This window comes from Nelusetta ayraudi, unplaced genomic scaffold, assembly GCF_046127955.1.
Source record: "Nelusetta ayraudi isolate G7.1 ecotype Tasmania unplaced genomic scaffold, CSIRO-AGI_Nayr_v1 ptg000004l, whole genome shotgun sequence".
Taxonomy (NCBI): Eukaryota; Metazoa; Chordata; class Actinopteri; order Tetraodontiformes; family Monacanthidae; genus Nelusetta; species Nelusetta ayraudi.
Genome location: NW_027466054.1, coordinates 13,945,227 through 13,967,285, shown reverse-complemented (window position 1 = coordinate 13,967,285; position 22,059 = coordinate 13,945,227). Strand labels below are relative to the sequence as shown.

At 46.4% G+C, this 22,059-nt stretch overlaps 2 protein-coding genes across 10 annotated transcripts; one reads left to right on the top strand and one right to left on the bottom strand.

The window, feature by feature from the left end:
- The first annotated feature begins 1,680 nt into the window (after positions 1 to 1,680).
- On the top strand, positions 1,681 to 7,809 carry LOC142895549 (nocturnin-like). Its single transcript, XM_076036692.1, has 5 exons — positions 1,681 to 1,987; positions 4,311 to 4,447; positions 4,742 to 4,901; positions 5,355 to 5,686; positions 6,361 to 7,809. Exons 1-5 carry the CDS (start codon positions 1,975 to 1,977, stop codon positions 6,865 to 6,867), a joined length of 1,149 nt encoding a protein of 382 aa, XP_075892807.1. The 5' UTR covers positions 1,681 to 1,974; the 3' UTR covers positions 6,868 to 7,809.
- LOC142895476 (ETS-related transcription factor Elf-2-like) lies at positions 7,465 to 22,042 on the bottom strand. Of its 9 annotated transcripts, XM_076036577.1 has the most exons (11): positions 21,201 to 21,375; positions 20,781 to 20,841; positions 16,957 to 17,105; positions 16,586 to 16,832; positions 12,487 to 12,600; positions 12,196 to 12,378; positions 11,771 to 11,848; positions 11,456 to 11,666; positions 10,964 to 11,356; positions 10,702 to 10,885; positions 7,465 to 10,051 (listed from the first exon to the last, which is right to left on the bottom strand). In XM_076036577.1, the coding sequence occupies exons 3-11, from the start codon at positions 17,029 to 17,031 to the stop codon at positions 9,419 to 9,421; spliced, it is 2,118 nt and encodes a 705-aa protein (XP_075892692.1). In that variant the 5' UTR covers positions 17,032 to 17,105; positions 20,781 to 20,841; positions 21,201 to 21,375; the 3' UTR covers positions 7,465 to 9,418. The 9 variants fall into 9 exon arrangements, with proteins under 9 accessions (XP_075892692.1, XP_075892700.1, XP_075892709.1 ...); XM_076036585.1 differs by lacking the exons at positions 20,781 to 20,841; positions 21,201 to 21,375 and adding an exon at positions 21,953 to 22,042; XM_076036594.1 differs by lacking the exon at positions 20,781 to 20,841 and having other exon boundaries at positions 12,196 to 12,375; positions 21,201 to 21,377.
- Between the last annotated feature and the right edge of the window lie 17 nt (positions 22,043 to 22,059).

Sequence of the window (22,059 nt, the reverse complement as noted above, 5' to 3'; positions counted from 1 at the left end):
AATTGCTTTTCTCTCCGACAGTGCGAGTGCTGGCAAGTGAACTGTCTCTTTGGCCCCTTCGCCAACAGCAAATTTCTTAGATGTTCCAGTAATTGCACCTGCCGATTCCTAGGAAGAGAAATTTTGCTTTCGTCACTCTGACACGATTCCTATTTTTCCTCAGAACACAAAGTCTTTCAATCACCTTTTTCCAAAGTAACCTGTCAAAAGACCGTCCAACACACCAAGCCAGGAAATGTTCTGAGGTCAGTTAGTGGAGCTCAGCTAGAGATCTGATGGGTCGGGTAATGCTGGATAGGCTCGGCTCCTCTTCCTCCTCTCTCTGGGCATTACGGGCCCCATCCACGGCACGGTGGCCTCAGGTGGAAAATCTTTCAATCCATCTCAGTTTTAGAGTTGGTTCACTCTACTAGAGAGTTTGTGTGTGAGTGGATAGTTAATTATTTACCTGGAATGAGGGATAACGCTCGGAATCGAGGTTTAATATTTGATCTTTTAAAATCCACATTCAAACTGGGCACTTGTCCAAAGAAACACGTGTTCTAAAAGCTCTAAATAAACAACTGCATCCACAGCACTTGATCAGCAAATGTTTATCCACCTTTCTTTTTTTCTTTCATTGTTTTGTTCGCAGTCTGTGACAGCCGCTCAGTATTTTCTCTGGTCCCATCCTCCACAGTGTGTCGTGTGCGCTGACTCACAGTGAATGTAAAGTGACTGAAGGGAGTCCTGCGTATGCAGCTGTGAGTCATCGCCCATCAGCCAGACGTCACGGTGACAAGCGGCAAAATGACACCCGTCAATAGGCAAACAGCGCGGTGTTCGGGCGTCGATGTCACCCACTGCCTGCAGCTGGTAGAACAAAACACAGCCCAAATCAGGCGATCGGCTTCCAAACCCCACCGCCCTGAAATAACAGTGCCCGAGCGCCGGACGCCCGCTGCCTCATTTTTCCCAGGGATTTAATCTCAGCTGAACAAATTTGACCTCTGACCAAAAGCGGTATTAAATTTTCCCTGCACATCTGGAAGAGTACATCGCGCACCGTTTGGAAAATAACAGGACGACGCAACCCGTGACGGTTTGAGCGAGGCGACGTTGCGAAAGCAGCAGCTCAGTTCAGCGCGTTGCAAAACATGCTCTAGCTCGGTGTGAATCGGGCCGCAGTCGCAGAAAAATCTTTGCTTGCCTTCATTCACCTGCACCAATATAGATCAATAAATAATGATAAATAATAAACACATTAATGTGTGTGTGTGACCGACTTCAAGTCTCTTTGCTTTTTATGGTGACAGGCGATAAGTGTTTGTTGTTTATTCCTTCGATTGGTTATTTTTATGGACGCTCTGATCTCATTCCCACTTGATCTCAATCAGTGGGGAAATCACAGGGTCAGAGCATCACAGTTATTTTTACTGCTTATTACGAGGAAGAACACAAAGGGAGGCCGTCAACGGGCATCACAGACAGTGGAACTGTATGTGTGACAGACCTAGTCGTGCGTGAGAGAGAGAGAGAGAGAGAGAGAGAGAGAGAGAGAGAGAGAGAGAGAGAGAGAGTGAGAGAGAGAGAGAGAGAGAGAGAGAGAGAGAGAGAGAGAGATGGTTTGGATTGCACAGCTCCCTCTCTCACTCTGTCTGTCTCTCTCTCTCTCTCTCTCTCTCGCTCTCTCACACGGGCACATGACCTGTAACTCTCCATATGGGCTGATGACGTCTCCACTTCCTAATCTCTCCCCCCACCACCCCGAGGTTTTATACGCTGCAGTGAGCCGCCACACTTCAGTGTTCAGCGCAAAGGAGCACATCTGTCACTTTCCGCTCTCACAGGGAAGAAAATCAAAAGCAAGTGGAAACAAGTCGACGCTTAAAGTTGCCGTCGTCCGCCACCTCATTCAGTCTCTGACATCAGCGTTAAAGATAGGCGAACCGGGATTAACTGAGGAAGAGTGAAGGGAAGACTTTGGCCGGAGCGATGGACACAGTGGGTGAGCGCGTGTTTGTTTTGGTACTTGTGTTTGGATGTATGTGTGACGGTGCAGCAGCCCCGTGTGTGTATTTACCCGATGGCTAGATTTAGTGTGTAGGACTTGGATGGCTTCATTAATGTGAGCCTCTGAGGTCGTCGTCCACACAACAGCTAGAATGAAGCCTCCAAAGGAGGAAATGAGGAGAGACGGGCAGACGGTCAGATTCATGAACTTAAGTTGTGTTAAATTCCTTTCACAACGTAAGAGCTGAATAGAAAAACAACAGCAGCAACAAAAATGGTGCTCACCGTCTCCCTCCAGGGTGTTCAAGCCTTAATTATTGCAACATCATCAAAAATCCTCCACAGGTGCTCGTCAGCTTGTGTAGACAGCCGAAACAGATAAACCTATCTCCCTGATTAACCAACTTCCCCCAAATGAATTTCAAATTAAATGTTCATTTTGGTACACGTTATTATTTTAGTAGTAGGATAGATAGGTAGGTAGGTAGGTTGATAGGTAGCTAGATAGATAGATAGGTTGATAGGTAGGTAGATAGATAGATACTTTATTGATCTCCAGGAAAATGTCACCTTACTAGCAGCTTGAAAGGGGAACTACAGTAGTGCAATAAAGGGCATGCAATGGAAAATAGAATAAAATAGAATGTACTACTAATAGAAATACAGGCATGTAATTCAAATTATTATAATACAAAATCCATATTGTTACATTTCAAGGGGTTGAAAATTTATAATTGAAATATAAATAACCTAAACGCAATGAAATGAAGGCTCATTTTCAGAGAATCCTTAGGAGACGACAGGTCTGCCTGCCGTGTCAGACTGTCCTGATAGACGTTCACACTTCTTGGGTCAGACGGTGTCCAGCGGTGACCCTTCTTCAGGTTGCACAGGTCTGACGCCGAGCCAAGCAGGGGAAGGTCAGAGCTGCTGGAACAGAGCAAAGGTCTCCGCTGTGTTGACCCAAACGTGCCCCGTGTTGCACATCAAAACAAACTGAAAGGACCCTCGATTCAGTTCCCTCATGCCACGTGTGAATTTGTTCCAGTCGATGTTTCTTATCGGTTATCTCCGCAGTTAAACAAGCCGTGTTGACTTCTGCCAAAACAAAAGTTGACCCACTTTGGTGAGCGCAGGCGTCACATGGAAACTCACAGTGTCACACTCAAGGACAGCTGGTCCAGTGTGTGTGTGTATGTGTGTGTGTGTATGTGTGTGTGTGTGTGTGTGAAGGTGCAACATCAGCCTCTCAAAGGCGACATGTCCTTATTGTTAAATCTCTAATCTTGTTGTTGTGGTGCAGTTTCAATGTCAGAGACATCATCCTCAGGCTCAGCTGGCGGAGCTGCAGCCACTCAGGTTTGAAGTGGACAGATAACAAAAGGAGTGGGCAAACTTTTTGACTCGAGGGCCACAATGGGTTGTAAGATTTGACAGAGGTGGGGACTGAGCAATATATCATGGGAAATGTAGAAAACATGCTTTAATGTCAATTTAAATTGACCAAAAGCGTTACGACACAATATTTGAAGGCCCACAGAATTTTGCTCTTTATTGAAATTATTCTTAGAACACTGAAAAAAATGATTAAATACAGCTGTTTTTAAAAATGATTTACTAATAATATAATTTCTTCAAGTTTTGGGGGTCTGGATTATAAATCTTAACGGGCCACATATGGCCCCCCGGTCATAGTTTGCCCATGCCGGTTGCAAGTCTTTTCATCTTGGACTCCAGCGAAGTCTCTCAAAACTCTAGAAAACAGCATGTGATGTATTTTGTGACATCACTAAGGGATGATGTGCAGGTCTGTGTTTTAGCACTCACTTCCTGAGAGGAAACAAAAGAAGGATGGCTTGTTCTTGTGGCACACGGTAAATGGACTGCACCTGCGTAGCGCTTTGTAGCACCTTCACGGTAGCCCAAAGCACTTCGCCTCTCAAGCCTCTCATTCACCTGTTCACACACACATTCATACACCAATGGCTGGCTGCTGCCAGCCCCACTGGGAGCAATGTAGGGCTCAGTGTCTTGCCCAAGGACACTTTGACGCGTGGACAGTTGGAGCCGGGATTAGAGCTGCCAACCCTTCGGTCATTGGATGACCCACACAGCTGCACTAACATACTGGGGGTGTGCTCATAGCGGGAGATAAAGTCACCCCGGTGGTCAGCATGGTGAACTGAAGGCTCGGCCCAGCGAGTTCATTGACCTCACCGTCTGACCTGAGGTCCACATTGGTGGAATCCTCCACTCAGACTCCAGGCATCCTCACCCACTCATTCACCCACTCACTGACTCACTGTTCTTGTCCCCAGTGTACCCAATGGGTGTAGGAGCATCCCGACTGTACAGCTCCGTCACTCAGACCCTCAGCAGCAGCTCCCCTCTACCCCTCCCCCACCTGGAGCCCCGCCTCCCTCTGGATGCCAACCTGGATCCGGACTTCTGCCAGGTACTTATTTCCCCTCTGTTTACCATGCAGTGGTTTTCTGATTCAGATCAGACGCTAGGCCAGTGTTTCTCAACTGTTGGTCGTGGACCTGTTTTGATTGATCATTCCTGTACTATACACGATAGAAAGTTAGCTAGCGTTTTTGTTTCTGGGGAATACTTTGCCTTCCAGATTAGGAAAACAATGTTGGTCCTGAGACTCCACCAGTTGAGAACCACTGCACTTGGACGGCGCGGTGGAGTCTTTTCTTTTTTTTTTTGTGCCCTGACGCAAAGTGTGTTGGTTGTCTCGCAGAAGCAGGGGCCGTCGGACCCGGAGGAGCTGCTGCGACAATGTGAGGAGGCGCTCGCAGATGGACCGCCTCGCTTCCACAGGAAGTTCACCTGCCTCAACGATGGAGACGGCACCTCCAGCAGCCTCATCAGGGTGATGCAGTGGAATGTGCTGGCTCAAGGTATATATTGGTGGTCTAAAAAAAAAAACACACCAGGAGGTTTAATTAGGGATGCACCGATACTGATACTGGTATTGAGCCCATACCACAAGCCGATACCATGAGACCGATAACGGTTGTAAATGTATGTGTATGACAATTTTGTCAAATTTGTGTTTGTACTGAAGTGAAATTTGACAGTCATCCATGCTGTAGACCAGCGGTGGGCAAACTTTATGACTGGTGTCCCACAATGGTTTCTAAAATTTGACAGAGGGGCCGGAGCAGGTAGGTAGGTACTCGGTATGAGTGAGTACTGAAAAGGAAGTACTGAATAGGAAGTACTCGTCCTCTACTCGTTCTGTAAAAAAGTGGTATCGGTGCATCCCGAGCTTCAATCATTAAGCGAGGTTAAAAATTTACAGAATCCTGTTTTTAAAGCCTGCTTCTCCATCTCACCTTGTCCTCCCGAAGCTCTGGGCGAAGGGCTGGACTGTTTTGTGCAGTGCCCCCTGGAGGCCATCAGCTGGTCCCGCAGAAAGTTCCTCATCGTGGAGGAGATCCTCACCTACCGGCCGCACATCCTGTGCCTGCAGGAGGTGGACCACTACTACGACACCCTCCAGCCGGTGCTGAGCAGCCTGGGCTACGGCAGCAGCTTCTGCCCCAAACCCTGGTCGCCCTGCCTGGCCGTGGAGGGCAACAACGGCCCCGACGGCTGCGCGCTCTTCTACGACCAGACGCGCTTCCAGCTGCTGGACGGAGCGAGCGTGCAGCTCTCAGCCATGAGGATTCCGACCAATCAGGTGAGGGGATGGATTTGCGTCGGGGCATTTCTGAGAGAAAGTCCAGATTGAAGCAACATTTTTGTGTTTTTTTGTGGCCCAGTATTCCCAATAACCAGAGGTGGGAAGTAATGAGGACAAATATTACGTTACAGTGCTTAAGTAGACTCTTCAGGTATCTGTGTCTATCTTGTCTAGTATATGATTTATTGAAATTATTGAATTGAATTGTGTGTCCTGCAAAACAAATTACCAACATTTTCTCTATAAATATATTTATTTCAAAATTCCTTTTTTTTAAAAAAGGGAAACTGCCCACCAAGCCGTGACCCAATCAAAACAGCTCTGTGACCCACTTGTGGGTCGCGACCCACCAGTTTAGAAACAATGGTGTTGTTCAATATAAAAGTGGATCATATGTTAAAAGCCTTGGCTACCAACATTTTGGACTTTTTTAGTTAAGTACATTACAGAACCTGTACTTTTATTACTTTACTTGAGTCAAGGAGTTGAATCAGTCCTTTTACCAAAGTACATATATACGTATGTGTGTGTGTGTGTATATATATATATATATATATATATTTTACACCATTCTGTACTTTTGCTGAAGTACAGAATGTGAATACCTTTGCCACCTGTGTCAATCACTACACACCGTGACCCCCTGCTAACGTCCAGTTCTCCCTGCTCAGGTGGCCTTGCTGTCGATGCTGCGGTGTCGCCTCACAGGCGCGTGCGTGTGCGTGGCCATCACCCACCTGAAGGCTCGCTCCGGCTGGGAGTGGCTGCGCAGCGCCCAGGGCTCCGACCTGCTGCGACACCTCCACAGCCTGGTCCAGAAGCACTCCGTCGACTCGTCCCACGTCCCCCTGCTGGTCTGCGGAGACTTCAACGCCGCCCCCAACGAGGAGGTGTACCGCCGTTTCGCCGGGTCCGCCCTCGGTCTGGACTCGGCCTACAAGATGCTGAGCCGGGACGGCTCGGCGGAGCCCGACTACACCACGTGGAAGATCCGGCCGTCAGGGGAGTGCTGCACCACTCTGGACTACATCTGGTACACCCGGGACTCGCTGAGGGTGGACGCGGTTCTGGAGCTGCCCACGGAGGAGCAGATCGGGCTGAACAGGCTCCCGTCCTTCAGCTACCCCTCTGACCACCTGTCCCTGGTTTGTGACTTCAGTTTTAAGGAGAAGGAGTGAGAAGGTTTGGACAAAGACGGCGACACAGAGGAGAGTCTGGACCTGCTTCTGGTCAGCATCAGTCAGCAGGAAGTTGCGAGAGGACGACGCTGGGTTAGCAGTGAACCGGAGATGATGGTTCAAGGACACTAAGATGTACTCGCACTGCCCAGAAACCACAATGTGGTTTAGGATGTGTTCACACTGCACGCCTCACTGCTCAATTTAGACTTTATTGGAAAATTGCAATACTTGTGTGCGACTCGAAGATGGGACTCTGCTGTGAGATGGACGCCATCCTGAACTGACCCACAATGTTAACACACTACAGAGGCAAACAAACAAGTTGAGTAAATATGGAGGCCACAGATTTAGTTTGACTGTGATGGGATTGTACTGGTACGGTACCTCAACATTTGAGTCCATAAACATGATCTCAGTCTCAAGTGGTTTTACTTTGTCAGGTTTGATTCAGCAAAGTCAACACTATGTGCGTACTGGAAATGTTTACATCATTATGTAGAATTTATTTCCTCTTGTCTCTGTTCCAACAAATCTGTCTGCATCTTGTCAGAACCTTGGAGTTTTTTTATTTATTTAATTTTTTTTTTTTATCATTACTATGCTCACGGTTGAAGAATGGAATCTCAACTTGCGAACACTCAGTGGAGTGACACTAATAATCTCTGCCCGGGTGAATTCAACACAACCTGCCTGCAAGTCTGGATAACACGCAATGTTTCCAGCTCTTGTTGTGAAAGTCCCAACAGTGAACTTCCTCTTGCAAAACATGTCATGTAACAAAAATAGTGCATTTTTGTCCTTTGTCATGTTCTTTCTTTGTACCTTATGATTGAACAATCTTTCTGCTTTTTAAAGGAAAGATTTCTGTAAATTTACGTAATTTATGTCTCTTCAAAATTTAATGTTGCAAAAATAAAAAAATAAAAACCATAAATGTCAGGCTTTGAAATGTCTTTTTATACTTAAGTAAAATCTAATACACTTTGAAACAAGAGTACAGCAAAATAGAATATACTTCAAATGTTGAATATACAAACAGTTCAGTCTGAACGCAAACATCTTCCTATCATTCCGCTTTTCAAAAATAAAAAAAAGTTTTGGGTGTGGGGGCGGTTTGGTAAAAAGCATACACTATGGTGACAAATGAACTCCGATCACCTCCTTCAATAAGAAGTGAAGTGACCTTGGCTCCACCGTGGTTGGATTTTTTAGCAATTCTTCCACGTAGCAGGAAGTGAGTTTTAATTTTCTCAAAATTAAACATCTTCTTGTTTACATTCATAGTTCTGTTTGGATGATAAGACATGGCACCACTGACGACTCAAACATCGGATGAGTCGTGTCGTAAAAGTCGTTTTTACTCCGCTGGCTCGTCAGTCAAATAAGAAAAAGGAAAAAAAAGAAAAAAAAAAAAGAAGTTGTAACCAAGATCCTTTTGGTGAAATTAAGTCTAAAATTTACCCCTGAAAGTTTTCATTTAGTGATGCAGGAGGCACTGCAGGAAATCTGGCTCCCCCACAGCACTAAGTCACAGTCACTGTGAGGGAAATCATGAAAATGTTTATCCGGGACCTAATAACGATAACAATAATCATCATATGAATATTAGTTCCCAAGGGTTCCATAATACTGTGCTTGGTATAAGGTATCAAAACATGAAAAAAAAAAACGCCATCTTACTGTTCAGACAATACATGAAAAGAGTCAGAATTAAAAACCTAAGGCTGTTCCGTTAACTCTAGCTCTGTAAACTGTATAGGAGTTAATATATTTATATATGTACATAAATGACCTAATTTCTGTCCGATATCGTTTTCCTGGCCGAGCTTCTTAAAGCTCCACGTTCTCCTTCAGGACTCACATAGCACCGCCAACACTCGATCTGCACAGTGATATAAGTAAGAACAACACAAAAGAGAAAAAAAATAAGTTGCTGGTTTTAGCATCTGTGGAGGCAAAACTATAAACAAATGTTTGTTTTTTTTCCTTTCTACAAAAGCTCTGTTACGCCGCCCGCCCTCTACTTGTATTCATAAAGTTCACATTATGGTTAGTTGTAGTTGATTTGCCTCCTTTCGTAGTGTAGTTTCGGTTATTCTCGTCGTCACCTGCTCCTCTACATGTTCTCCACTTGGAATCAATGATAGTAATGCATCCATGCATCCATTTTCAATACCCGCTTATTCCTGAAGTCAGGGGTGCGGAGGTCTGCTAATCCATCTAAAAATTCAACAACAAAAAAAAAAGAAACAAGAAAAGGCCGTTGGTTACATGTAGTGATCCAGGCTGGTCCCTTTCATCGACCCCGACACGAGTCTGTGTGAATCCCTGGTTTGGTTGGAACCGGCGGTGCGACACTCAGAGGTCTGTGTGTGCTTGAGGGCTGAGTTCTGTGGACTTCTACTGGGGAGGATGTGAAGACGGGACGGGACGGCGGGGTGGTGTGAGGGTGGAGGTGGACAGACCATCTCGTCCCTCGGGGGTCTCGCTGCTGGTTTTCCCGACGGGCCGTCGGTGGCAGTGAAGCGAACCGACTCGGGTTCGGGACTCAACACTCGGGCTCCTCCGACTTGACGACGATGTCGGACGCCGCCAGCTGCACCACCACCACCTCCGTTTCCGCCGCCTCCGGCTTGATGTCGTGAACGGTTTTAGGGTTCGTCTGGGCGTGTTGCTGCAGCGCCGCCACCTGGACGGCCTGGACCGCCATCTTGTCCGGCCCCCCCGCCACCGCCACAGCCGCCCGGCCCGGCGGAGCCCCGAGGACCAGCTCCGAGCCGTTGATGACGCCGCTGATGAGGCAAGGCTGCGGCGCCACCGTCTGGCTGGCCACGGACACTGCGACCACCTCGGCGCCGTTGCCCGGCTGCGACACCACCAGAGTCTGCTGCTGCTGCTGCTGCTGCTGCTGCTGCTGCTGCGTGGGCACCGTCAGCCTCATCACCTGGGCGCCAGGGCCCATGCTGACGGGCGTGAGGGCACGGACCGTCAGGGGGCCACCCAGCAGGCTGATGCCCGCCTGCGAGGCCCCGAGGCCGGCCTTGTTAATGCCGGAGGCCTGCAGCTGGCACTGGGCCAGCTGGTGGGCCGGGATGGTGATGATCTTGGCCAGCTGCACCGTGATCTTGTCGCCGTTCTCCGCCGTCGCTGGGACCATGGTGGGGATGGTCTGGATGACCACCTGAGCGCCGACGAGGGGAGCAAGGAGGAGAAGCGCAGAACAAGTTTAGCAAAGGCTGCATAATGCAAATCGAGAGACTTTTGTAGCAAATGGATGTAAATCGGAGAAAAATATGTAATCACTAATGAGAATTTGCCAGAGCTCCAGGCTAACTTTTCTTTCACCAACAGTGGCGCCCACACTTAAAATTTTAGGGACTCAAGCTGAAAATTTAGTGGTGCACAGTAAATACGTCCTCTCATTTTCATTGCGTAACTAATATAAAAGACAGAAACTGCAATGTTTTGTTTCACTTAGTTTGTTCATTTATTTTTTTTATTATGTACTACGTTTAGTATCCTGTCTTTTATTATGACTATTTTAATATACAGCACTTTGGCAACCTTTGTGTTTATTTAAATTGTGCTTAATAAATAAAGTGAGTTGGATTGGATATTTTAAATTCACTAACTTCTGATTTGCATCACCATGATTCTAATCAGAGGTTGCAACAACACAAACACAAACACACACTCGCTCATCACACATGTGAATAGATGGAAAATTTAGCCGCACCGTCTCAAATTTCAGGGCCAAAATGCGGCCGTCTATTGGGTGCAGATCCCTTGGTGCAATGTCTGCCAATGGCATTGGCCGGTTTGTTTCCACACCTTCTGTTGCGGGTTTGCGTTAGCGGCAGCGTTGGCGGCGCCCACGGCGGAGGCGCTGGTGAGGAGGGCCGGGTGGCTGCTCGTCCCCGTGGCTCCGGTGGCCTGCTGCACCGCGACCGTGGAGATCTTCTGACCCAGCGCCGTGGTCATGACAACGGGCACCTGCATGGCCACTCGCACCGTCCTGGTGAGCGCGGGAGGGTCAGAGGTCAGACAGTCTGGCGTGATGCGGCAGCGTTACATACAGTGAAAGGCGCGTTACCGTGGCCCGGCGGCGCTGGATATGAGAGTGGCGTGGGACTGCTGGCTCTGGTTCCCCTCGGAGACGGTCACGATCCTCTGCACACCCGCCAGGGCCGCCGCCCCAGCCTTGCTGCCGGTGGCGACGGGAGCTTGGGCGGCGCTGGCCCTGCCGCCGCCCCGCAGGATGTTGGGCTTCTTGGAGGGCGGAGCCTTGGCGGCCTGCAGCAGCATGTCCGGCGACGGCAGCACGCGCTCGTACGTCACGGCCGAGTCGGAGCCCATCAGGTCCTCGGGGGACGGCAGCTCGGCCTTGTCGTCGTCGATGATGACGATGTTCTTGGGCATCTCTTTGAACTGGTAGACCAGCCGCTGGCCCTCCACCTTGGCCAGGATGCCGCGCTGGTAGTAATATCTGCGGGAGGGAGGAGGGACGGCGGTCAAAAAAACCAAACAGACTGCCTGACCAAAACTTGTTGCGAGAGAAATGCGTCGCCCCGTGCGGACGGCTCACCGGAGGGCCCGTCCCATCGTCTCGTAGTTCATGTCCGGCTTGTTCTTGTGTTTGCCCCACAGCTTGGACACGGCCTTGGAGTCGACCAGTTTGAAAATGCCCTTCTCCCTGTGGGTCCACTTGATGTACCTGGGACAGGTGCTCTTGTCCTGGAGCAGCTCCAACAGAAACTCCCACAGGTAGGTGGTGCTTCCTGCTGAAAAACAAGCCTCTTTTAATGCTTTTTACCGCCTGCCCTCACCTTTTTGCCCATCATGTTCACTGAACTCCATTAAATGTAAATATCAATTTGATGGCAGCCGATGGATTTATTACCTTTTCCTTCTCTGGGTTTCTTCTTGATGCTTGAGGGCGAGTCACTGGGGAGATGCTGAGACTTGGGCCTCCGTCCGGCTGATAGTAAATAAATACATGAAAAAAAAATCAAAATTGAGGCAATCAATGTGCGCAGCAGCCACCACTAGATGGTGCTCTCAGGCGAACACAAAAGCTGTAATTATGAGTCCAATTTTTGCATTTGGTTTGAGGTTTGTGGCCTGGACAGAGAGCTCAAGTTACTTGCAACTTTAAGATGTTTCCATTTAAAACATTTGACTCTTTCCAAAGCTCAACTTCCCACATGACCCAGTTTAGAGTCAACAACAACTCCACAATGACATGTCATCAAAGCTTTTTCACATTTAAAGCTTCTTGTCTTCAGCGCTGGACGACTGAAGCGGGTTTCGCTTTCCTCTACTGACCTTTCCTCTTCCTGACTGGCTCGAAGCCCGGCTCCGGTTCTTCCATGAGGACGCTCATGTCCTCGTCTTCGTCCTCGCAACAGTCTTCGGTCGATATTTCCACCTCCGTCTCCGAGATCATGTCAGGACGCATGGCGGCATGAAGGAAGTCTGGGGTTGCTCCGCAGGCTGGGGGATACCCTTCTGAATGCAGACAGTGACAGTAAATGATTGAGGGAACATTAATTTGCACTGCCGTGCCAGTTCTTGGAAAAGCAAAGTGGCCGAGCTTCTAAAGAAGGGGGGCCTCACCTGGGCTCCGATCTTCTCGGAGGCTGGAAGGTGAATCCATGCGCAGGAGAGCCTCTGCAGCCTCAATGGTCTTATCAGAGCAGTGGATACTGGTGCCGTGCACGGAGGCCTCCACTGAAACGCACGCAAAAGCAGCCAAAGTCAACCAACAGTGGTACAAGCGACTGGTCTTTCAACAAGTCTGGTCGATGAACATTCTATACTGAAATGGCAGACACATAAATCAGCGGAACAACACACAAAGAAACCCGACCTCATTCACTGCACACAAAATGAAAGAAATTTTAATTTAAAATTACTCTTAAAACAACTATTGAATAATTCCATGGACGACCTTCACTCACAAGTAACATAACAATTTAAACCTTTGCAGTAGGAAATGTATATTTGTATGCCTGCTTATGTTTGTAATAGGTATAATGCAAGATGTTTTACACAACAACACCAGATTTTGGGAAGTCAACTTCACACCTCCAAGAATGCATGCATAAAAATATCACCGATAAATGATATCTAAATGGGACGTCATGGCTTAATAACACACTGAGTTTGACTTGGGGGGTATGGGGGGGGGGCACTGGTCGTCTGTACCGTGCTGAACTGCAGCACCTGCTGTGGGTGTCAATCAATGGTGGGAAAGGCGAGATGTGATACACACTGGCGTGTCCATGTTTGGCTATCTCGCTGAGGCAACAGTCACTACATAGGAGAGAGAGGCTGCCTATCTTTAGATTGGCCACTCATTCAGTTCCTCTCGTGAAGCAACAGGACACACGCTCGCAGCGGAGACCCTGCAGCTGGCTGAGCTGAGCTGCCTTTGAAACCAGACAGCTGAAACAAGACAACCTGAAGGTGCAAGGGGGTCAGCAGCAGTGACCCCTGACCTATATTGACATGAGAACACCGTCGGGCTACATCATTTGTTTCAAGAGTATCAAATATTCATATGAGTGATTCTTGGTGTATAGAATCACGATAAATATAAGATTACAATTAGTAGATATTTGTCATCAAAACTTGATAAACCACAAACATCTCGAAAGCAAACGTATTTGTGCGTTAACAGTACCCGTCGTCATCCTACATACTACGTAACGCCGCCAATAGATGCAGCGAGTCCGACAAAAAATAGTGCCGTCTCAAATAACTTCCGTGTTTACAGTCCTTAGCCTTTCCCTCCAGTTCTCTTCGAAGAAGCCCTCGGATCTCCTTGTCACTCAACACCCGCCTCACCTTCTATTGGCTGTCGGATCGCGTAACTGCCCGCCCCGGATTAACCCGATTGGATTTCTGCTGACGTCAGAACTACAGACGCGTGCTATTGGGCCAACCTTCTGGGCGTTCAACGTCATTGTCCCGCCCTAAAAGAGGCACAATGCTTCCGCCATCGACGAGCGACGAAAATACTTTCAAAAATTAAAAAATAAATAAATAAAAACTGTGCGGAAACGACTTTATTCACATAAAGTTGCACCATAAACCACAACGTAATATACAATTTTTGAGTGGAATAAAACAAAAGTCGTGCTGATAGGTCAATATAATTAAAGAGCGACGCCGCACTTAAAACAACTAAAAGCAGGAGAAAGCGAGAAAGCCAGGCCATCCCACGCTTCAATCAGAGGAGATTCACTACAGTCCTCGGTCTTACACATAAACGGGGGGGAAAATATAAACATTAGGCCGCTTCATCGTGAAAACAACTAAAATACTAATGTATCACTCTGGTGCACTGAAATAATGCGTCGAGTTGTTACATTTTCTGCACGCAAAGACAAAAAAAATAAAATACATCGAAGCCGCACAGATATGCAAAATACTAAATGTACAGATTTGGGAAGGCAGCAACTCGTTCTATGTGTCCGATTTGCGGCAGAAAAAATAAAACCACATGTCCTTCCTACTTCAGACAGCGTGGCAAAGACGTAGGAAAGACAACATCTCTGCACTTCCTGGTTGTGCGCAGCCTATGTGTAAACCGTTATTCCAGGTCCAACTTCGGTGGGGAAAATCCGCTCACACATGCAAAACACACTCCGTGCACATAACCGGCACTCAACACAGAGGGCAGGTTGTTTTTAAATGTTTACATATTTTTAAACAGGGTTTGATTAATCGTGTAGCAACGCCATGCAGATCGCTACCAAGGTGATCACTTCCTGATTGCCCTCCATTACTTTCGCGCACTACAGACCGGACCAGAAGTGCCACGGTCGAGGTTAACAAACGCAGACCGTGCGTTAGCCCCGGCTTCCGCTTCGAAGTCACAAACATCAAGAATTGTGTTACCGGCTCTGATGAGTAGATCGAGCTGATTCGCGTGTCCCTCATGCTGAGAAGTCGCCATGTTTCCCCCTCACTGCAGATTCACATTGACTTCTCAGTGAATTGTATAGGAAGCCGCTGGCGCATATCACTCCGCGGCCGCGCTTCCCTAATGGCAAATCTATTCTCCAGTTTGACTACACACTCTACAGCGCCCAGAGCGGTATCCGTCCGCCACTCACACAGGAAATCCTTCCTTTGCCCTCCCTTCCCCTGCGTAGTAACTACGTCGGAAGACACGGCGCGGGCACACGGTAACGTCAGGAAATTGTTCGGCGTAAGAGAAAAATGCATTCGTCGGCCCTTTAGCTATTACAGAAAACAGTAATACGCTAATGCTACGCTTTCATTTAAATGTTTCTCGAGAACAGGAGTGTAAACTTAAAAATCGGTTTCAGTGTTCGCTAGTGGGACAATCTTTTTCCAACATATCGTGTTACTATAATAAATAAACGTGTACTAGACGGCATTAGTATTTGCGCAAATAATGGTATACACAAGAACCATGTGTATATCAAATCAATTTTCATCGTCATAAATTAATTTTAAAAATATGATCATTGAAAATTTCAGAATTTTCTTAAAACCTTTCGGCTCACTGCTGCCAAATTAAAATTGATTCCTCATTAGTATGTCTGACTACAAAATATTTCGTCTCTAAAAACTATTCAGGTTTTTTTTTTTTTTTTTTTAAGAAATCCACAAGGTGGCAGTGTGCGGAGGGAATGACGATGGCGTTTCAGACAATTTCTGTTCTACTCTTAAAATTGATGTTATTAGATAAGGTTGATTTGATTTTAAAACAATTTTAAAACTTACAATAAACTTATAGTGGACTAATCAATTGTATTAACGGGCTGAATAACAAGGTAATTTTAAACAGTAACAAAGGAAGACTTGTCCAGGGTGTCACCCTGGTCCTATGACAGCTGGGATAGGCTCCAGCAGACCCCTGTGACCATGAGCTCAGGAATAAGCGGGTATTGAAAATGGATGGATGGATGGAACTAAGGAAGATATTAGGAGTTATTTGAGCTACAAAGACACAGGCAAATTCTAATGACCTCAATGTAAAATATTTCAAGACAACTGTATTTTGTTTGCAATATGATAAAAAATGTCCCCATGCATGAAAATAAAACAAACCCTGGTGACCCTGGTGCAGTTTACTTGCAGCAGGCAGTTGGTAAGTGCTCATTGGTATATGGTCGGTCTGGGGATTTTTTTTTTTTTTTTTTTTTTAATAAATAACTTTATTAAATATACAGTCACAACAGTCACAGCTACAACCATTAAACTACTTTTGCGATAGTGAGCGCAATCTCAAGGGAACAGCATACGGCAAACATTAGTGCAAAAAACATTGCAACATGAAAGCGAGTCGAAGCAAACGAAGGTGTGAAAATATTCGCATTTATCCGCCCACTACAATCAAGACCTCGGACTATACAAAATGAAAGTGGCCTCGTGAAACTTGAGAGGATTAAATAAATTATATCTGGACTAGTATGTCACTGTAAACCATAGCTTGCATACTGTATCTTTATAGACTCAAACTATAAGCCTGTTGGTCAAAGCCGAGCTGGAGTAATAATGGTCTTCCGCCCACATCCAGTGGCTTCTCTGACGCACACAGCCTCAAACATCTCAACTGCTGATCTTAAAATATTAAAACCAAAATCTCCAAAAATTCACACCGTCTCACTTCGCAAAAAGAACCGCGCCCCCAAAATAAATGTAATCTGTGAAAAACATAGAAGCAATGATGGCTCACCTGCCCCCACCTTTGCCTCCACCTCCTGCTCATCGCCCACATTTTGCATCAGGTAGGTCTGATCATCGTACAGCAACACCTGGGACGAGTAGCCCTGCCCCCCGGCCAGCCAGGCACCAGGCACCTCCTCGACTATCACTGCTGGGCATTCCACAGCTTCCTGCTGATCTTCTTCGCAGGGCTCTTCAGCTACACACACGTCTACAACATCTCCATCGGGCTCCAGGTCCACTTGACACTCTCCCTCCTGCGAGTGATGGACGGAGAACGCGAGCAAAGCAACCAGGAAAGGATTTCAGAGGGTGAAAAGGAGAGAAGAGGGCACGCAGCAGCTGCGACGCTCCTCTTGCTTGTGTTTCCGTGCGACTCACCAGCTGGGGGTCTTCGTCAGCAGCTATGCACTCCACCACTCTCTCGCCAGTGTCAACCAGAACCACAGAGGTCATGATTCATGCTCCTCCAGGATGAGCAGTCACAGCCTGTCAGCCGCCACAGTAATCTCCTGGAGGGTGACCTCCACCTGTGTGGTGGCGAGACACACACCATCCATCAACACAAGGCTGTGTATAATTTCTCATGCAGAAGCAGCAGATGACAATATCTTATTGAACACCAAGTGATTTTGTATGGGGCTGGAATCTTTGTGTATGATGTTGGTTTTTTGTTGTTGTTGTTTTTTGTTGTTTTTTTACATAAGATGGTACACCATAAATAAAGTAAAACAAACAAAACAAAACATTTGTGCTTTTGTCTTTCACCCAGTGAAGTGCAGTTCATAGTGATGCCACATGGACTTTATTTGCCTTTGAATGAATAACCTTGAGTAAAATAACATTTCTTTATACGCAACATGTTTGCAACGTCCAGATAGGAAATGGATAGCGCAGACAAAAGCCCAGGCAAAAGTCATAAACCACGCTTCTTAGGCCCGGGGTTAACATCACTCAGTAGCTGTCTGCCGTCAGACAACAGGAGAGAAACCAAAGCAAAACACAAGTCAGGCAGATTTACATAAACAGGCGTTTCATCGTCACTAAATGAGTTTTGAAAGGAGCTACGCAGAGCTTCTGTGTCTGACTTTATGGGTTCACCACTGGCAATGATTAAACCAAAGGTGATACTCCAGTATACTGAGAGATTCAGCGGACACTGGTGGGACTTCTCAACATTTTGTGCATTCCTTCAGTGCGGTCCTGAAGGTGACTGTAGTCTAGTTATATGAAACAAGACACAGTGCTCACACTGCTGAGCAGAGATTACCTTAAAAAAATAAATAACCATTGTTTATTTTGCAAATCTGTCAAACAAGTTCTGCAACAAGAACAAAAAGTAAAAGGTTTGTGCATTTGGATTATCATGGATGTTTAGGTTTGCACAGACATCCTGTTTGGCATAAAGGGCACATGGTGGGAAAGAGCTATCCAACTTCCATCAGGCCACAGAAATCAAAATATAAAATCATTGCAAAAATTAAAGTCAGCAGTTCATGTTGCAACTGCCATGGCAAGGCCACTTCTAGTTTTTAGTTACCAATCAAAAAACATATTACTTTTCTTCTTGAGGCAGTCATGTACAACGGTCCTGTTAGCATTGACAAACACTTCCTATAGATTATTGCATTTAGCCCCCTTATCTATTATCATCCCCTTCACTTCCTGCTCAGACGGCCTGAAATGTCCGCTGTGCAGAAGTTCCTGTCCTTCCATGACCTGCCGTTAGGAGAGAGAGAAACATGTTTGTGTGTCTGCCATTGCCTGGTTTTCACTGCGGTTAAACTGCCGAACACTGTTATGCAAGTACATAGAAAAGTGGCAGATTGTGACACGCTGGCCTTTTTTTGCAATCTAACATCGCCATCAACCACCTGTCATTAGACGCTGTGCTGGGAAGTGAGCGAGTAAAAGGGCAGCACAAAGTCCTTTATCTGGGTCCTTTATGTGCTGCTGCCTGTATGTTTTCCCTGGGTCAACAGAACAATCTGGCGCACACAACAAAACACATTAGAGAGTGAAACCTGTGGTGTTTGGCAATTAAATTCAAAACCATCCGTCCTTTGTTTCACTTCCTTTATTTTCTCTCTCTGCCGTTTTACATCTCGGCTAAGACACCAAACAAAGAAAATAGTGTCAAAATGAGAGGAGTAGGTGAATGTCAGTGCTCATGCACACAACAGATCTGTGGGGACAGCCCGCTCAGACCAGCCTCAGTGAATGAAACAAGTAGGACCTGCTGGGCGCCTTCTAGCACGTGGGTGCCGAGTCGCTCCTCTGCTCGAGCATAAAGTAGTCTCAAAGTCTACATCATGATATCAATAAGTTATTTCTTACAGAAACTTAAGAACTGATGCAAATATGGGGCGGGGGCAAATTACAAGCAAAGAAACCTTGACGGCCTGCAGTCATGGGAACCTTTCAAAGTTTAAGGTTGGCTGCTCAACATGCTGGTATTTCAGGAATTGAAAATACTCCTGCTGCTGCAAGATATGGCAGTTAAGATGAGCTGGCGCTACTTGACTCATTGTAGACGCTTTAAATTCAGTTTTTGAAAGCACGCTGATCCCTAAATACATTTCTATACATTTCTTTAAACTTTGAAGTGAGTTAAAAACGTCCCCAGACACAAGACAGTCAATCTCACAAGCCATCCTTCACACACAATGCAGCAAAATGAAAAGACAGAATTGAAGAGAGCTACACTTGCCTTGCAATAAAAAGATGTCGTGGTCCAAAAAGGCTTGCATTTCTCTTCAGCTACTACTTTAAAAATCCACAGAGATAAGAAAGAGAGCGGAGGACAGGAGACTCTGGGTGTTGATCACCTGAAGAATGCTCCCTACGTCTTTCTCTTCTTGGTTCTAAACTGAGCCTGCCTCAGCTTTTTGCCGGTCCGACCTGCATCCAACCACACGTTTGCCTTCAATGCCTGCGTTCTCCCTCGCAGCCGGTTTCTCGAGGTAGAAGGAACCTCACAGAGCGACTCAGCACTTCTCAGACCCTGCCCTGTGCTCGGATCACATGACAAGGGTGGAACTCACACAGTCACATGATCTTCCTACAACAGAGCTTTTGTTCCAAGCAACGAGGACTAGTGGTAAAGATACAACGCCCTGCTTGTGCCCTGCCCTCTAGCAACACACACAGACACTCACAAGTGACACAATGAGCAAATACATGGCAAACGTAGCCTCAAGATTTGTTTGACATCCACGCAAACCATTTTCCACAAAAGCAAACTCAGGCCAGTTCCACTATAAATTGGTTGCTAGAATGACACAGTGTGATATAAAGTCTGTAATGTTAATGTACTGTGATTGAACGACTTAAATGCCTTGCTTTGTTTACAAGAGTGATTAATAGAACACACTGCTGAAATGAGCATGAAACTGGGGGACACTTTGAAAAGAAGTGAGGGTGTTGTCGTTTGTGTGTGTCAGAGGGTAATAGAAGACAAAAAGTGAAAGTTAAAAATATGTGACAGGAATTAACCCCCGAGCAAAGATACTGCAATTATGCATGACCATATGTATCGTATCATATCGTTAGCCTGATAGCATAGTAATTTTTGGCCAAATTGTGATATCTGAAAAAAATAATAATAATAAAAAAAAAATACCAATGTTCTTGCTAAAAAAAAAAAAAAAAAAAAAAAAAAAAGCCCAATGTGACTTAGGTGACTATGCTATTAAGTTAACGATATGAGTGTGTATGTCCTAACAGGGCCTGTTAAAGCCATTTAAGGTCAGTATGAGGGCGTGACAGCATGTGCACTGTGATGTTGCCTGAGAACCAATAACAATATTGACTGCAAAGCACCGAACCAATCGCCTTACAGCTTGAAAAACCTATAGCTGAGTAAATGCCCCCCCCCTCTCAGTGTGTGTCTGTGCGCGCGCGCTTCATTCACTGCAGATGTAATTGCAAAAGACATAGTAACACAGCGTTACAAAGGTGGGGTCAGAGGTGCCCAAGTATACAGGTCAGAAACTGGCCTTTAGCAGTAATGTTGTCAAAGTATCGCGAAAAGACGGCACGACTGTATAGAGCTCTCGTTTTAAATGGTTCAAATCACTGATGTGTTTTAATCTGTTAAACAAAATCTGAAACGTTTACTCTGAGTTATAAATTTCCTTAGCGGACCTAAATGCTAACGACCATAAAAATTAAATAACAAAGTTCATCATGTGAGAGATACTCACGCTGTCACACCGCAGTTACCCAGCTGTGAGATGCCCGTGAGCTTCTTGTCTTCAAACTTGCCTACAAATGTCAAATAGTGTCAGAGGGGGGAATCAGCTGTAAATGAAACCTTTGGTCCTGAGTGCTGCTCCACTTATAAGTGAATTATTAGCCAGCTCTTGCATCATTAATATATAGCTTTAATTATTTACGCCAGCGCACCGCGGCTATTCTAAAGCCCACATTCGCTTAAAGAACCTTAAGAGAACCCGTGGAAAGCAAGATGAACGAGATACGGGAGACAAGTGAATAATAACAACTTGGCTAATGTTAGCCGGATAAGTTAGCCGAGCGACAACGGGAAGCTGACAGGGGCAAAACCAACCAAACCATGTGGCTAATGTTGACGACGAGCGGGTCGAACGGACTCCACAACTCACCGTGAAACCGACCCGCTGCGCTGTGGCTCGGCTGGGAAGACAGGCGGCAACTTGACGGCGGCAGCCTCGCTAACGCTGACACTTTGGTGTCTGCGTACGTGCAACGGACGGGTGCGCGCGTCATTGCGTGTGTGTGTGTGTGTGTGTGTGTGTGTGTGTGTGTGTGTGTGTGTGTGTGTGTGTGTGTGTGTTTGTGCGTGTGTTTGTGCGTGCATGTGTGTTTGTGACTGCCAGTAACCAGTCCCGCCGCTAACGGCGACCCCAACCAGGCGTGACGCGGCCGGGTTGCTGGCGTACATGGCGAGAAGCTCCAGAACTTCCCAGCCGATGTGAGTGAGGTTAAATAAATGAATCATAAGTCAATAATAAAATGAGCCCCGGTGTTACTGGTCGGCCCACGGATTAAAATAAATAAAGTTCCTCGCTGCCTCGCTTCGCTACGAGCCAATTACACTCGTGACGTCACGCTGCACAACAAACATATGGGTTTTGTTCGCGTTTGAGCCTCAAGTTTTATTTTCGCCGTTTTCCTGACTTTAAAAGCACCAGAGCATTGTCACTGGCGCACTGTGCTTTTATTAGCTATTTTATTTCCTTGTACCCTTTGGTCACATGCCCTTTTGACGGTCACGCCCTTTACGAACATGAACGCTGAAAACAATAACTGCTGTCTCGCGATAAAATCAAGAAACTGGCTCGTACAGACGTTTTCAAGTGAGGTTTTTGTGTTTTAAAGTCGAAAAGTTACTTACCAATGCTCCGATACGTCTATGTGCATCTGGACTCTAGAGTCACTGAACTTCCCAGAAATGCTGTTTTACTTGTTTGTTTGTTTGTTTTAATAACACGAGTGCGAACA